The sequence below is a fragment of the Nannospalax galili genome, unplaced genomic scaffold, assembly GCF_000622305.1.
Source record: "Nannospalax galili isolate Female #2095 unplaced genomic scaffold, S.galili_v1.0 scaffold52, whole genome shotgun sequence".
Lineage (NCBI taxonomy): Eukaryota > Metazoa > Chordata > Mammalia > Rodentia > Spalacidae > Nannospalax > Nannospalax galili.
The window spans coordinates 6,650,081-6,666,456 of NW_008334003.1; the positions used below are offsets into that span (position 1 = coordinate 6,650,081).

The window sequence follows — 16,376 nt, forward strand, 5'->3', positions numbered from 1 at the left end:
TACCATAAAAAAAGAAACAGAACTAAATAAATAAATAAATAAATGAATAAATTAAAAAAATTTAGTCTCAATTCTTATACTAGGATCTGACCCAACTACCCACCATCCACTGCCATAAGTCTAACAAGACACCACTCAAATTCAAGAAATCTAAATCCAAAATATCACCTTATTTATGAACCAAAATAATCCTCCCACTTCTCCATTTTTATTAATGGGTTTACCAGTCATCATAGTTTAAGGCTTTATCCCTGATTTTTCTCTCAAGTCTCTCATGCATTTATTTATTATCCACAGGCACTGTGAGACCAATGTTTTACAATACTGTATTTCTACTTCTATAGCTTATTTCTAGTTTGCTTTCCTGTCCAATGTTACCTTTAGTTGAACACAACCTGCTTAATTCACAAATTCTACCTTAATCTGATCATTTGTTGCTCATGAGCTACAATCCCTTAACCCCAAGTACCAAATCCAAAAAAGACCTAGATCAGTGGTTAAGACCACTAACTGCTCTTGCAGAGGACCTGGGTTTGGTTCTCAGCACCCACATAGCATCTAACAACTGTCCTCAACTCAATTTCCAGGGGATGTGATACCCTCGTTTGGCTTCTGTGGGCACTGCATGACATGAGTGCACTTACACACATGCAAGTAAAACATTCATACACATAAAACAAAAATTGAAAAAAAAGGTTCACCACAAGCAAGCCCCACCACACCCACCATTCACTGTACCCCAACTTCAATCTTCCATCAGTTCCCTCATTTTCTATACACATAACATTCATTCCATAAAGAAAACTAACCCTGTCTCTTTTATCAGAAATTCTAAATTCTTTTACTCACCTTTCAAAACCCAATTTAACATTTCCAGAATGTTTTCTCCCACTTTTACATCTCGTGTTTTCACTGTACTTACAGTATGATACTGTATCATAAAACACGTACCATTAGTTTAAAAGTTCTTATTCTGAGGACTCTTAGTAACTGTAAGATGCTTGCAGTCCTCCCGCTTCATCTGAGATTTCTGAGGCTTACCTCCGTATACTCTAGTGCCTATCAATGGCCTAGACACAAAAAAATTTAGTGACTGGCTAGAATATAAATACCTCGCACCAACCACAACGTCACCATTGTCCAGCACACAGCAACACCAGATAGACTGAGCTGGAAGGCGGATTGTTTGAGCACATTCCCCGTTTTTCCATATTCTTAGAGATCTATCTTCTGCTGTTGTCACGAAATCTAAAATTAGTCAAAATAGAAGAAAAAAATGTTTGGATAAAACTAAGTATATTTTTCAACATATTTTTAAAAATATTTATTATTTTTATTATTTTATGTGTATGTGTGTATTGTCTGCATGTATGTAAGTGCACCCATGTCGTGCAATGCCTGAGGAGGACAGAAGAGGCTGTCAGATCCCCTAGAACTGGAGTTATGGACAGCTGTAAGCTGTCATGTGGGTGCAGAGATCTGAACCTGGGTCTTCTACAAAAACAGCCAGTGTTCTGAACCGCTGAGCCATCTCTCCAGCCCCTATAAACATACTTTTATACACAAGTGTACTGGTCTTTTAAATCTCAATGTAACTAAAACAGTTTTAGATTTTGTCACATATATAACTTCAAAAATCACATTTTAGTCACGTGTAGTGACGCACACCTTAATCTCAGCACTTAGGAGGCAGAAGCAGGTGGATCTCTTTGAGTTCTAGGCCAGACAGAGCTACATAATAAGATTCCCTCACAAAAAATCCAAAAGAAAAAAACAAAATACATTTTTATTCATTTTACATTTCACACCCTATTCTTTGGACCAATTAATTATTCAATTCTCTTCTCAGACACCCAGAAACCTTTCTATAATATAATCATTTACTCGAGTTAGTATGACAGTAGTCACGTAAGTTTTTATATTAGGAAGAATATTTTAAGAAATAGTTACGAAATTGTTTAGTCATACAATTGACTTAAATAATCGGTTCTCCTCTCCCCATCTCAAAAATGAGATAAAACAATACACAATACAAAACTAAATATATAGCATAAGATAATCTTACCTCTACCATTTGGAAAGACAGATATGCTATAAATATAATTTGTGTGTCCGTAATATACGTCAAGACATTCACCAGTAATCTGCCACCTTCTAACACTAGCATCGTTCGCACATGAAAGAAATTCTGTTTCACTCAAAATTGCCAAACCTCTTACACAGTCTTCATGGCCTGAATTTTAAGAATAATAATATATATCAATAAAATGCATTATTAGTTTGACAGCACTACATAGTTTATTAACGTTATAAAACTAAACTTTAGATTTTTAGTAAAATCTAATTTTTCAAATACAAAAATTTTATTGTTGTTTTTATAGAAAAGCCTAGTAACCAAAATTTGTATTTTAGATTTGGTAATATTTTTTAATTACCATTCTTAGGAAGGAAGCTATTTTCCATTTATTATATCTTCTCCAAATTATTTCCTAAACCTTACAGAAATACTATTTTAATATTAACAATTCTTCATTTTCATGTGTCAATTAATTAAAAAATTTTGTTTCCTAATACCAAGAACAAAAAAAGGACCAAAAATAAAAAAGAACAATTCATAAAATATTCAAATATAACAGGACTATATAACAAAAACTATTTCCTGACTTTGTTGATTTAGCTTGGTCATCACAAATTTGTGACTTGCTCTGTGTGTGTGTGTGTGTGTGTGTGTGTGTGTGTGTGTGCGCGCGCGCATTATTTTCTATCCACAGATACTTTTATCTACATAAGGAACTTTCTTGAATATTATTCAGAATAGTGATCATCATTCAGAACATTTGAGGAACAAATAAAGAGGAAAAACAACAAAAACACAAATTTCAATGATCAACATAAAGTGACATTACCATTTGACAGCAGAGAGGGCGGTGATGTAGCTCAGTGGAGTATGTGCTTAGGAGTATAATGCCAACGAGGTGTGGTAGGGTACACCTTTAATCTCAGCACTTAGGAGGCAGAGGCAGGCAAACCTCTTTGAGTTAGAAATGCCTAATCTACAGAGTTCCAGGCCAGCTGGGGCTACAGGGAGACATCATCTCAGGGAAAAAAAGGAAAGAGGGAGAAATAAGAGTACAAAGCTTGGGTTCAAATCCTCAGTGTTACAGGTATGTACATTAGTAACTAAGTAAATAGACAACAGATGCCTCAGTGTGTAAAATAGCTGGAGTTTAACTGTATACCAAAAGTTACAAACATTACAACATGCACAAACGTATATGCCTATCAGACTGCTATTTGTTAATCTCTGTATGGTTGTTTTATGAAAGTTCATTAAAATATTTTAGAAGATACTAAATACTGTCAGAAAAATTACATTCACCCAAGTTGCCTCAATTATACTGAGGCAACCAGTATACCATTTTTCAGCTTCTAAGCTTTTGAGAAAAAAAAAAACCTGAGTTAAGCATGGAATGTTAGTATGTGTTATAAAAATCTACTCTGACATTACCTGAAAAAGTTCTCTCACATCTTCCAGCCTTCCACAGTTTAATAGTCTTGTCTGCTGATCCAGTTAACATCAAACCCTGTTCAGGTAAAATCTTTACTGCCCAGACTGCGGCTGTGTGACCCTGTGAGTAAAATGGGTATCAATTTAAGCTGCCACAGAATCTCCATACTAATTTATTATATAAAATTCACACAGAAATGATACCTGTAATGTCATCATGCATTTGTCATTCAGCCAAACTTTAGCAGTGGTGTCCCATGAGCCACTAAGTAATGTCCCAAATTTTCCAGATGAAAGACTACAAACTAAGGGGGAAAAGTCATTAGTTAATACATTTTCATGATGACAAATACTTAACCTGGCAAATTTCTAAATCTTACAATTTTTAAACAACTTTATGAAGTGACAGTTTCTTACCCAATTAAGGTTCTATTTGGTGGACATGGAAAAGAGCACAATGGTCTGGACCCTAATAGGCTCTGGTGTTAGAATGTCTGCAACAAGGCCTAGCTGAGCCATTTACAAGCTGTGTGACCATAAAGCTATACTTAAGATTCCTTTTTTTTTTTTTTTTTAAAGATTCACTGTCATTTCTTTATTATCTTTACTTTATGTGTATGAGTGTACTGACTGCACACATCTAAATGCACTCATGTCATGCAATGCCCACGGAGGTGAGATGACGAGTATTGGATTCCCTTGGAAATGGAGTTATGGACATTTGTTAGCTGCCAAGTGGGTGCTGGGAATAGAACCCCAGTCTTCCCCAAGAGCAGCCAGTGCTCCTAACTGCTGAGTCATTTCTCCAGCCCCGATTCATTCTCATTTTTATTTATGTTTATGAGTCTGTATAAGGGAACCTGCTGAGGCCCAAAGAGGGTGTTGGAGTCTGGAGCTAGAGTTGCAGGCAGTTGTGAACTGTCTGATGTGGGTGCTAGAAACTGAACTCAGGTCCTCTGGAAGAGCAGTACATACTCTTAGCCACTGAGCCATCTCTCCAGCCCTGATAAAAGCAATTCTTAAAAGACTTAACTTAAAGCTTCTGCAGTATTTGATTGTTCTTTTGATTCTTTAAAGTCAAAGTGCCCGGAAGTCAGAAAACCCCAAAGATTACTGGAATGTTCTATTATTACTTCATTCACACACAAAAACACTAACAACCTTATTGGAAAGTTAATTTAAGTTTTTCTTTTAGAAAACTTTAATAACTCATCTCTAAAACTTTATAACATATCATTTATTTCTTATGAAAAATATTTCAAGCTGAATTTATGCAGTAAGTCCCAGTTTTTAAAACTTTAGGAACAGGAAGACTTAAATGCTTCATCTTGAGGGGCTGGAAAGATAGCTCAGGAATTAAGAGCACCGGCTGCTCTTGCAGAGGACCCAGGTTTGGTTCCCAGTACCCACATGGTGGCTAATAACCATTCATAACTCCAGTTCATAACTCCAGACCTGACACCCTCTTCTGACCTCCGTGGACACTAGATGACATGGGTACACTTACATACACGCAGACAATATGCTCATACACATAAAATTAAAACAAAACATATTTAAAAAATGTCTCATCTTGATGTATTGGAAGTGATTTTTTTTAAAAATTTATTATTTTTATTTTATTTAATGTGTATGTGTGTATTGCCTGCATGTAGATAAGTGCACCCGTGTTGTGCAATGCCCACAGAGGTCAGAAGAGGTTGTCAGACCCCCTGGGACTGGAGTTTCGGACAGTTGTTAGCTGCCATGTGGGTGCTGGGATTCGAACTCAGGTCTTCTGCAAGAACCAGTGTTTTTAACCGCTGAGCCATCTCTCTGTGTGGCATAATTGAAGACACATTATTTATAAAGCCCAGAAAATATTTATTACACATTAATTTTAAAATCAAGCAGAAAGAATGAATTGCAAAATAAACATATTGGATAAGTATAAGGCAGAATTCAGTTTTGAATATGCAGGGGAAAATAACTTTAGGATCTAAAATAATACAAAATAAAATACACTGCCCAGAATCACAACTGGTAATACAACAGGCAAAGTATACAAGTAATATTCACTAAAGACAGTAGCTCACACTTCTGATCTCCACATCTGGAGGCTGTCTCACACAGACAGAGCACAGGACAGCATTACTTGCTTCAAAACCAATCCTGGCTAAAAAACTGACAAAAGTTGATATGCCACTAATTTCTTCATTCATGACTCATTAGTGTAATATGCTAGAAAAATGAAATGACACAATACTCTGGTTTCTCTTCAGAGTGTATAAATCTTTTTTTTTTTTTAAAGGAAATGACATTTGGCCTTGGCAACAAAAGATGACTTCAAGAAATTAGAAATCAATCAGCCAGAAAAAAAATTCTCCAGAAGGTAAAGCTGTATTTTTATTGTCTGGATTTCCTTGAGAACTTAAGCACTATGAAGGACCAAGACAGAGTTTTACATTCTGAGAAGAAAAAAAAACACATGCAAAGGAAAACAGTCAGAATAACTGCACTTCATATCAAAAAGCTACAGCTCTAATTTATAAACAGTTTGTATGTGGTGTGTCTGCATGCTCTGCACGTACCTGTGCACCCACAGAGGCCGATGGAGGACACTGAGTATCTTCCTCTATCACTTTTATCATTCTTTTATCTTGAGATGGAGTCCATCTATCCATCCATCATCCATCCATCACATTTTTGAAAAGGAGGGTCTCACTATGTAGCCCTGGCCAGCCTTAAGCTCTATGTAGAGCAGGCCAGCTTTGAACTTGGGGTGATCTTCCTACCTCAGCTTCTTGAGGGCTGGGATAATGGGTATGTGCCACTATACCCTGTTACACGAGGCTATTTATAAAGACATTATACTATCAAAAGACTGGAAATTCTGGTGCTGACCACACCTGTCCATTCCATAAACCATTTATTTATTCCATAAATAGCTGCATGGGTTATAATAATGATGTATTACACAGCAATAAAGGGGATGAAAAAGATTATTATATACTGTAATGAAGTAATCTCCATGTGCTGGATAGCTTTAGTGTCAACTCGACACACCTGGGTTGAGGGAGCCTCAACTGGGGAACTGCCTCCATTGGACTGGCCTGTGGCCATGTCTGTGGAGCATTTTCTTGATTGTGAGTGATGTGGGGGGGCCCATTCCACTGTGGGTGGTGCCACCCTTGGGCAGGTGGGCCTATGTTGTATAAGAAAGCAGGCTGAGTAGGGGCCAGGGGAGCAAGCCATTAAGCAATGTTCCTCCATGGCCTGTGCTCCAGCTCCTGCCTCCAGGTTCCTGCCCTGAGTTCCTAACCTTGGGATCCCTGATGAACTGTGACCCGAGAGATGTAAGCTGAATAAATCCTTTCCTCCCCAAGTTGGTATTGGTCAGAGTATTTTGTCATAGCAATGAAGAAACAAACTAGGACACTCCACAACATTATCAAGGAAAAATAAAACAAAATATTGTACATAATGTATATCCTATCTAAGAAAGGGAGAACATAAATCTATATACACATTTGCTTTTTTTCTTTTAAGGAAAAGCAAAGTTAATAAAAATTTATTTTCAAGAAGGCAACACAGAACCTAATTTTCTTTGCCTATGTTCCTAGTTAGTGGTTTTTGCTCAAAACTATGCTTTGCATAATCATATAATACAATTAAGTAAAAAATGTTGTTGAGCTCCATTTAGAGCTCAAACTTGAGATTTCTAAATCCATTTCTCAGTAAACAGCAATAAGGAAAAAAGCAGGGCTCCTTGCTGAAAAGCTGCCTTCGGGTTTAGAGCAAGACATGCACAAGTGAAACCAGAATATTCTCTAGTACCAGAAAGCAAGGAGACTACCAAAGGTCTAATCAGAAGGTCAGACAGAGGTGCAGAAGAGGTTTCCAATGAACAATTTTAGAGTACTGGGTTCAGACAATTATCAGTAGCTATTAAATATTAGCACTGTATAAAAGATTGATGAGAACTTTACACTGAACAGATGATCCAACACTTAAGTCCAAGGAGCAATCTTACCATCACAAACAGATGGACTGGGGACACAGCTCAGTGGTAGAGTGCTAGTAGAGTGCTTACCTAGAGTAAGTCTGGGTTCGAAACGGATTTTACGTGCTTCTTGATGCAATATTACAGAAAGCACACAACACTATAACATCATCCTGCCAAAAATCTGAACTTGAGTGTCACGAAGCTTCTAGAATACAAGCTACAGACTGTAAGACATACTGGAGACTCAAGCAAATGTTAGAAGATACTCACCAAAACTCAAACCGGGAAATTCTTCAGGGATACTAATCTAGTTTCAAATAGGAAGGGAAAACAATGGAAAGGAGCCGTTGAAAAGACTTATGGTCATGCTTGTCTTTATAGACATTATACTAACAAAAGATTAGAAGGACTTACTGATGACCTGGTGGCACAAGCCTGCAATCCCAGCTACCCAGAAAGCTAAAGCAGTAAGATCACAAACTTAAGGTCTACCTCAGCTACAGAGTGAGCCCAAGGATATGTTGAGCAATTTACTAAGATCCTGTCTCAAAAGTAGTAAAAAGAGATACAGCTCAGTACTGGAGCACTTGCCAACATGTGAGAAATCCTAAAGATTTATTGAAAAGCAGACATGTTGATTCATTAATTTAAACTAGACATGCTTTTGCATGAGTAATTATAACAGCAACCATATGGCCTGAAAAGCATAATACATTTAATAACTGAACCTTTACAGAAAAAGTTTGCAATGTGTTAGTTACATATTGAAATACTCTAGAAAAAAAATAGTATGATATCAAGAATTTCATTTTAAAATAATAGCATGGTAGGGGTTGGAAAGATGGCTCAGCAGTTAAGAGCACTTGATGCTCTTGCAGAAGACCAGGGTTTGAATCCTCGCCCCCACATGGTGGCTAACAACCATCCATACCAGTTCCAGGGGAATCTGATACCCTTTCTGACCTCTACGGGCTTTGCACAACACGGATGCACTTACATATACATGGGCAAGATGCTCACACATATAAAATAATAAATAAAATATTTAAAAATATTATAAAATACCAAGTATAATTTGTATACATCTGAAGCATTCTATAATAAAAAAAATTTATATCTCTATCATTCTATCAAAACACAACACATGCTGGGTGTGGTTATACACACCTTTAATCTCGGCATTTACAAGGCAGAAATAGGCAGATCTCTTGAAGTTCAAAGCTAGCCTGGTCTACATAGCAATTCCAGGCTAGCCAGGGCTACATAGTGAAACCCTGTCTCAATATAATAAATAAATAAATAAATAAATAAATAAATAAATACACACACACATACAGAGGCTGGAGAGATGGCTCAGTGGTTAAGAGCACTGACTGCTCTTTCAGAGGACCCAGGTTCGAATCCCAGCACCCATACGGCAGTTAACCACCATCCCTGACTACAGTTCCAGGGGATCCAATGCCCTCTTCTGATGTCCTTGGGCACTGAATGAACAGGTACACTTGTATATGTGCAGGCAATACACTCATACACACAAAATAAAAATAAAATATTAAAAAGAGCCAAAAACACATATATACAAACATTTTACTATTCTTTACAGGAATTAAATTTTAGGTGTTTATTAGCTCATGTCCAAAAGTATTCTACACATACAAATATAGGTGTATGCATGTTTAGGGGCTGGAAAGGTAGCTCAGCAGTTAAGAGTATGATCTGCTGCTCCTACAGAAGACCCAAGTTTGGTTCCCCATACTCACACTCGGTAGCTCACAACTGCCTGCAACTTCAGCTCCAGGGAGATTGCACACTTCTGACCTCCATAGGCACCTGTACGAACTCGTGCCTACACTCACAAAGACACATGCACATATGCTTAATTAAAAATAATAAAACCAAATCTTCAGGCTGGAGAGGGAGCTGAGCGGTTAAGAGCAATTGATGCTCTTGCAGAGGACCTGGGTTTCGGTCCCAACACCCACATGGAGGCTAACAACCATCTATAATTCCAATTCCTGGGGATCTGGAACCCTCTTCTGGCCTCCAAGGACAGTCATGCATATTGCACACTCACATGCAGGCAAAACACTCAAATACATATTTAAAACATTTTTTATTTCACTATTTTTATTTTATGTGTATGCATGTATTGCCTGCATGTAGGTAAGTGCACCCACATCGTGCAATGCCCACAGAAGACAGAAGGGGCTGCTGGATACCCTGGAACTGGAGTTTCTGACAGTCGTTAGCTGCCATGTGGGTGTTGGGATTTGAACCCAGGTCTCCTGCAAGAACAATGTTCTTAACTGCTAAGCCATCTCTCCAGCCCCTCAAATACACACTTTAAAATAAATCTTAAAAAATGAAATAAAAAAGCCAGGCGTGGTGGTGCACGCCTTTAATCCTAGCACGTGGGAGGCAGAGGCAGGCGGATCTCTGTGAGTTTAAGGCCAGCCTGGTCTACATAGTGGTTCCAGGACAGCTGGGGCTACAGGGAGACTGTCTCAAAAAGACCAAAAAAAGAAGAAATAAAAATAAGTACATATAACCACACTGAGTAAACATATCATTTTATAACAAAGCTGTTAAGCCACACACAAGTCCAGGATTATCACAGAATCAAGAATATACACAAATCAGAGAATGCTATTCAGAAGCATTTACTCTTCAATAATGATTCCAGATCCATAGGCACATTCCTTCTGTCTTCTATTTGCTGCATCAATACAGAGATAACAGCCAAAAGACATAATTTTCCTAAGTAAATAACTTCTTTACACAAAATAGCAGAAACTCCAAAATTATGACATATATTAAAATTATATAGCCTCTTCCTTTTATAATCAAACACTTCACTTTCTCTATTTATATAGGCTTGAGACATAGCTCAGTGGCAGAGGCTTCCTAGTATGCAGGAGACGCTAGGTTTGATCCCCAGTACAAAAAAGAAAACCTACTTGCATATGCCAATCTTTAAATGTGTAACTAAATTTAAAACAGAGACCTCAATCAAAACATTTCAAAAAGTTTTTCACTAACAAACACTGCTCAATACACAAGCAGAAAGGTATGTGAATTTTAATTCAAGGGGTGCAACTTCCACAGATAGAAAAACACCAGCATGCCATACTTACCAGTATCTTTGTGACCTTTTAAAATATAAAGCGGCATTGGACTGTCCAGTGAGAAAATGCAAATGTTGTGGTCATTTCCTCCAGTGGCAATGAGTCCATGAGGATATACGTCACTTGATGGTATGATGCAGACACAAGACACAAAATTAGAGTGGCCACTCATACAGTGCATTTCTGTAAAGCCCCTGTGAGGACTGGAAAGACAAGGTGATTAGTAGACATAACCCCCTGACTTACCCTAGGAAATCAAACACAGAAGTTCTCATCTTCATTTAGTATTCGGGCTGAATATTAAGAGTATGTGCCATTCTAAGAACCCATTGCTTTAAATTAAACATGAAATAGCTAAATTACATGAGGTGCAATAAGGGATTATAACAGACTAGGAAAATCTTGACATGTTTCCTCGATAAGAGGATATTAATTAACATGAAAAACAAGGAAAGAGCAGGAAACAAATATTCCAAGTGGCCTTTTCTCCCTCTCCCTTCTCACTCTACTTTCAGTTACTGTTACTCTAGGACTGTGACGTGAAACCCGTGAAATTAGGATAAAGGAATCCAGGTTAGTAAAACAACTATACTCAATGAAGTATTAGCTTAGTATTCATTAGTGTATGTCCATCTAAACAGCTAGAAAAAAAAAAAAAGGAGCTGATATACTGCTCAGGGCAAACGATTATGAATTTGTTACACACATTAATTACATAGCATCACTGTTTTACTTAACAAGTCAAACAACAGGGTATGATATGCTATGTGGAAAATATTAAACTAGTCTAGTTATTAAGAGGCATAAAGAGTTATAGCCCTACCTAAAGCTAAACCAAAGAGTTTGCAGTCTAGTTGAAGGAGATAAGGCAAATGCACATAAAAAGATAAAATTCCTGGATTAAAAGCCTGTCTATTTTTGCTTCTTTCCCAAACCCCACTAAACTATCAGTTTAAATATAAGCAGTAGTTTATAATACAACTTCAAGCACTGAAAGCTGACAGGCAAGGAGTAAAGGCTAAGGAGACCTGTGAAAAATGACTTCTATGCCAGCAGTAGGGAAAGCGGACCAAGCGGCCCCTCCCCTAAGATTCTTTGAAGATGCTAATTAGGGTAGGAGTACCCAAAATCCTTCTCCACACTTAAGACAGCAAATGGCATGGGCAGAATTTGTCTGCTGGTACTATTTTGAACTGTGGTATCAACTGAAGGCTTGCAACTTCCAGCAGAAGGCACACATAATAAACTGAATTTTTATTTTATTGGTTGGTTGATTTTTCTGGGATCAAGGCCTGCATACTATATTCCCAGCTCCCTGAAGTTAATTTTGATCTATTTCAGCAACTCACACTGCAGTAGCTACCTATCCCTTACCTACCAGCCCCATAATGGGTGATCTTCCACACATTCCTGGAGCAGACTACACACAGATGCAAGAGCCAGATGGGACACAGAAAATCCTGTCCTCCAAATATCAGAGGTCTGTTCTCTGACCAGTTTGACTTCAAAAGCAGGCAGCCAGCGCTGTGGCTTCTTGCCTTCCCAGTTCTTGCAAACAACACTTGCCTCTCTAGCTGAAGTGACTTCCAAGGAATTTAAAGGACCAAGGCCCATTTCACCCCTTCAACTTTCTCCTTTTCCATTTTTGAGGCCAGACAATAAAAACTAGAATACTGATAGCCAAGAGCAGGGTACATGTCTATAATTCCGGCACTCAGGAAGTTAAGGTCAGAAGACTAAATTCAAAGCCAGTCTTGTTTATATAGGAGACTCCCCTCTTCAAAATACAAAATAAAAGAACGACCCTAAAATTAGGATGTGGCAAAAACAACTGCATATAATATGGAAAGTTAGAAAGTGAATATGCATGCTAAATGAAAACCACTTGAGTGAAAAGATCTAGGATCCCAAATCTACAGACAGATGAAAGTCAGTGAGCTTGAGGGCAGCAAAGTAGAACTGATCAAGTCTGAGTAAGACGGGTGTTAACAGATAGGGCCTGTGAAACCTATGGAAACAATGAACCACACACATATACTCTGTGACAGCTCCAAAATGGGGAAAGAGGGGAGAGCAGAGAGACTATTTAGTCAAATAACGGCTGAAAAAAAGAAACACATAACAAAATAAACTCAAATTTGATGGAAGATATGAATATATACATCTCTAAAAATTTCAAGATAAGGTGACCCATACCTTACAGTGACAAAAGTGATACATCAAATACAATCCTCAAAAAGATACTAGGCTTGGGCTGGCAAGATGGCTCAGCAAGTCAAAGTGCTTGCTACCAAGACTGATGACCTGAGTTCTAATCCTAGGACCCTCATGGTAGAAGGAAGAACTACCTTCTGCAATCTGTCCACACCTACACACACAAGCACAACATAATAGATACATTTTTAAAACTTTAAATATAGCTGGGCATGGTAAGCACATGTCTTTAATTCCAGCACTTAGGAGGCAGAGACAGGTGGATCTCTGTGAGAGTGAGGCCAGCCATAGCAAGTTCTAGGCTAGCTGGAACTCAGGAAGACCTCTCAAAAGCAAACAAATGTATATATGTAATATATACAAGAAAAACGAAAATGAGGTTTCATTGAAAAAAAAAAAAAAACCCACCTAAATTTAAGAGACACTACTGTAGGAAATGAGAACTTTAAAAAGCTGTAAAGGCATACCAAAACAAATAGAAAAATGCACTAACTTTAAATATCAATGGACTAGACTCTTCAATCAAAAGACAGATCAGCAAAACAAAACAAAACAAAATCTAAATACATGTTGTCTACAAGGCTCACTTTAGATCCCCCAAAACACTGGAAAAAGATACTCCACACAAATGGTACGGAGAAGAAAGCCAGGGGCAGCTGTACTAATATTAGCTCAGACAGACTTTGATTAAAGTAGTACTGAGCCAAGTATGACAATGTATACTACTAAACTCACATGCCAGGTGTGCTGACACATGCCTGAGAGTCCAGTGAATGAGGCTACACAGCAAAACCTCGCCCCAAGAAAACAAAAAGGAACAAATGGAGCAACATTATTTAATATTGTACCTAACAAGAGATCATCAAAATATAAAAACTGACAGAGCTGAAAGGACAGTTCTACTGTAACAACCGAAGACTTCAATATCCTGCTCTCAACAATGGACAGAAGCATACACAAAATGAGCTGGGGTCTGGGAATACAGATCAGTAGCAGAACATCTGCCTAGCCATGGGTAAGGCCTGGGTTCAATCCTCAGCAAGACCAAAATATAAAAAAGTAAGGAAACAGAGAACTTCAACACATTAAACCAACATTCTACCAAAGAACAGGACACCATGGAAAACAGTACAGCAGTTCCTTCTATTAATTAAAAGCAATCAGTATATGATCCAATAACTTTCACTTTTGAGTATATTTCCAGTAGAAACAAAAGCACTCTTAAAGAGATACTTACATAATCATGTTCATAGCAGCAATGTTTATGATAGTTAAAATGTCCACCAATGGATGAATGGATAAGGAAAGTACACTATATACAAAGAGAACTTTAGTCAGCTTAAAAAGGCAGAAATTCTGACACATGCCACAATATGGATGACTTGTGAGGACAACATGCTATGTGAAATTCATGAGTTACAAAAAGACAATTACTGTATGAGTCCACTTCTACGAACTACAAGTTACTTAAGGGTGGAAACGGCAGACATAAGTAGAATGGGGGCCGCCAGGAGCTAAAGGAGGGGACAAAGTGCAGTTATTACTTTAATGGGGGTACAGTTTCAGTTTTACAAGATCAAGTTATGAAGATGGATGGTGGTGATAGTGTTACAACATTATGATGCCTTAAATACCACTGAACTATACATCTAAAACTAGTTAAATGGCCAATTTTGTTATGCATTTTACAATTAAAAACAAAACAAACAAAAAAAACCCCAACTGGACAGGGAAGACAGCTCAGTGGTTAAGCGCTCAATGCCATGCAAGCACAAGAGCCTGAATTTGGATCCCCAGCACCCACATAAAAAGCAAGGCCTGTGTGTGAGCACCTTAACCCAAGTGCTGCCTGGGAAGACAGACAAGAGGACTCTTGGGGCCTGCTGGCCAGCAGCCTAGCCGAAAGTCTAGCTGAAAACTAACAGGTTCAGAGAGAGACCTTATCTCAAGGAAACAAGGCAGAGTAACACAGCAGGACACTTGTCCTCCCCTGGCCTCTACACACACATACAAACAAAACAAAAAAACATTTTTTTCCTTTTTTTAAGTTGGACCCAGGTGTGTAGGACATATGGATTACAAGTTCAAAGTTCAGCCTAGGCTACACAATTAAACTATGTCTCAAAAAAGGGAAAAAAAGGGAGGGGGGTGAGTCCCTGGAGAGGTCATCAGTTCAACAAAGCTCTTTAAATGACAACAAAGAGGCCAGACCCTTGTAATGAGGACCAGTAGTAACTTTTCAGAATCTCTCAGAAGCTCAATCATAAGAAAAATTATGATGTTATCTGGTAGTAATTTTTCATTTATCCACTTCACTTTAGTGGCTTTTTACAAATATGCTTTTGAAATAATTTTATTAATAAGCTCAGAGAAAGTTAAAAGATACAATATATTTTAAAATCTCTCCAGGGCTGGAGAGGTGGGTCAGTTGGTTAAGAGTATTCCCTACCCAAGTATAAGGACCAGAATTCTGACTGCAGCTCCCAAGGAAAAGTTGGGTGTGACTCCACCAACTCCCAGTAATCTCAGAACGGACAGGGGCAAGGACAGGAAGAGCACAGGGGCTGGCACAGTATCAGCCTAGATGAAACAAACAGAAGCTCCAGGTTCAGCAAAAGACCTTGCCTCAGAGAAGCAAGGTGGACACCCTCTTCTGGCCTCCTTGTGAGCAGTCCTGTGTACCTGTAACACATCTCACACACACCACACATGTATACTCATATGCATACATTTTTTAAAGTAATCTAAAACAAATCAAAACAAAAACTGAATAATCTCTCTATTTGTTTTTGAAGCAGAGTCTTGTTATACAGCCCCAAGTTTAGCTCAAACTAATGATCCTCCTGCTTCAATCTCCTGAGGCCTGGGATTTCAACCATGCAACATCACACCCAGCATAAAGATCAGTATGTATTATGTAAACCATCAACTCTACCTATGTGAGTAACTTAGCATTTCTCAACCTAGATGTTTCTGTGTATTATCTACAGTGGTCTATTAGGTTCTTAGTGGTAGAATCTGGATCTTGTTCTCCTCATATCTTCCCAAGTTCCTACCATAACATTTCACATGGTAAGCATTAAGTATTCTTAAGTTAATGAAAAGATACTTAAAAGTATTGGTGGGGCTGGACATGGTGGTGCACGCCTTTAATCCCAGCAGTCTGGTGGCAGAGGCAGACGGCTATGAGTTCAAGACCAGCCTGGTCTACACTGTGAATTTAGGCCAGCTGGGGCTACAAGGAGACCTTGTCTCAAAAAGACAAAAAAAAAAAAAAGTACTAGTGAGAAACTAAAAAGAAACTAGGCACCATGAGTGCTCAGGGGCCCACAGAATATCAAAACAGTCGTGGCCTGCCTGTGAAATTATGGCAGGTTGGGGCTTAAAGAGACCCTGGTCTAAAAAAAAAAAAAAAAAAAAAAGTACTAGTGAGAAACTAAAAAGAAACTAGGCACCATGAGTGCTCAGGGGCCCACAGCCCACTTGTTAAAACTTAACAAAAACCAGAACCAGCCTTATCAAAAGGCTGCAGGACAGAGGACAG

At 38.2% G+C, this 16,376-nt stretch overlaps 1 protein-coding gene across 3 annotated transcripts in view; it reads right to left on the reverse strand.

Moving 5' to 3' along the window:
* The window catches only part of Plaa (phospholipase A2 activating protein), a 62,045-nt gene that overhangs the window by 28,449 nt on the left and 17,220 nt on the right, over positions 1 to 16,376 (reverse strand). For 2 of the 3 annotated variants that reach the window (XM_008828950.2, XM_008828951.3), the window contains exons 2-6: positions 10,628 to 10,821; positions 3,713 to 3,813; positions 3,509 to 3,629; positions 2,066 to 2,233; positions 1,113 to 1,248 (exon numbers count right to left, since the gene is read on the reverse strand). In XM_008828950.2, the coding sequence (XP_008827172.1) occupies positions 1,113 to 1,248; positions 2,066 to 2,233; positions 3,509 to 3,629; positions 3,713 to 3,813; positions 10,628 to 10,821 (720 nt within the window). The remainder of the gene's footprint in view (positions 1 to 1,112; positions 1,249 to 2,065; positions 2,234 to 3,508; positions 3,630 to 3,712; positions 3,814 to 10,627; positions 10,822 to 16,376) is intronic. The other variant, XM_008828952.3, reaches the window with a different exon arrangement.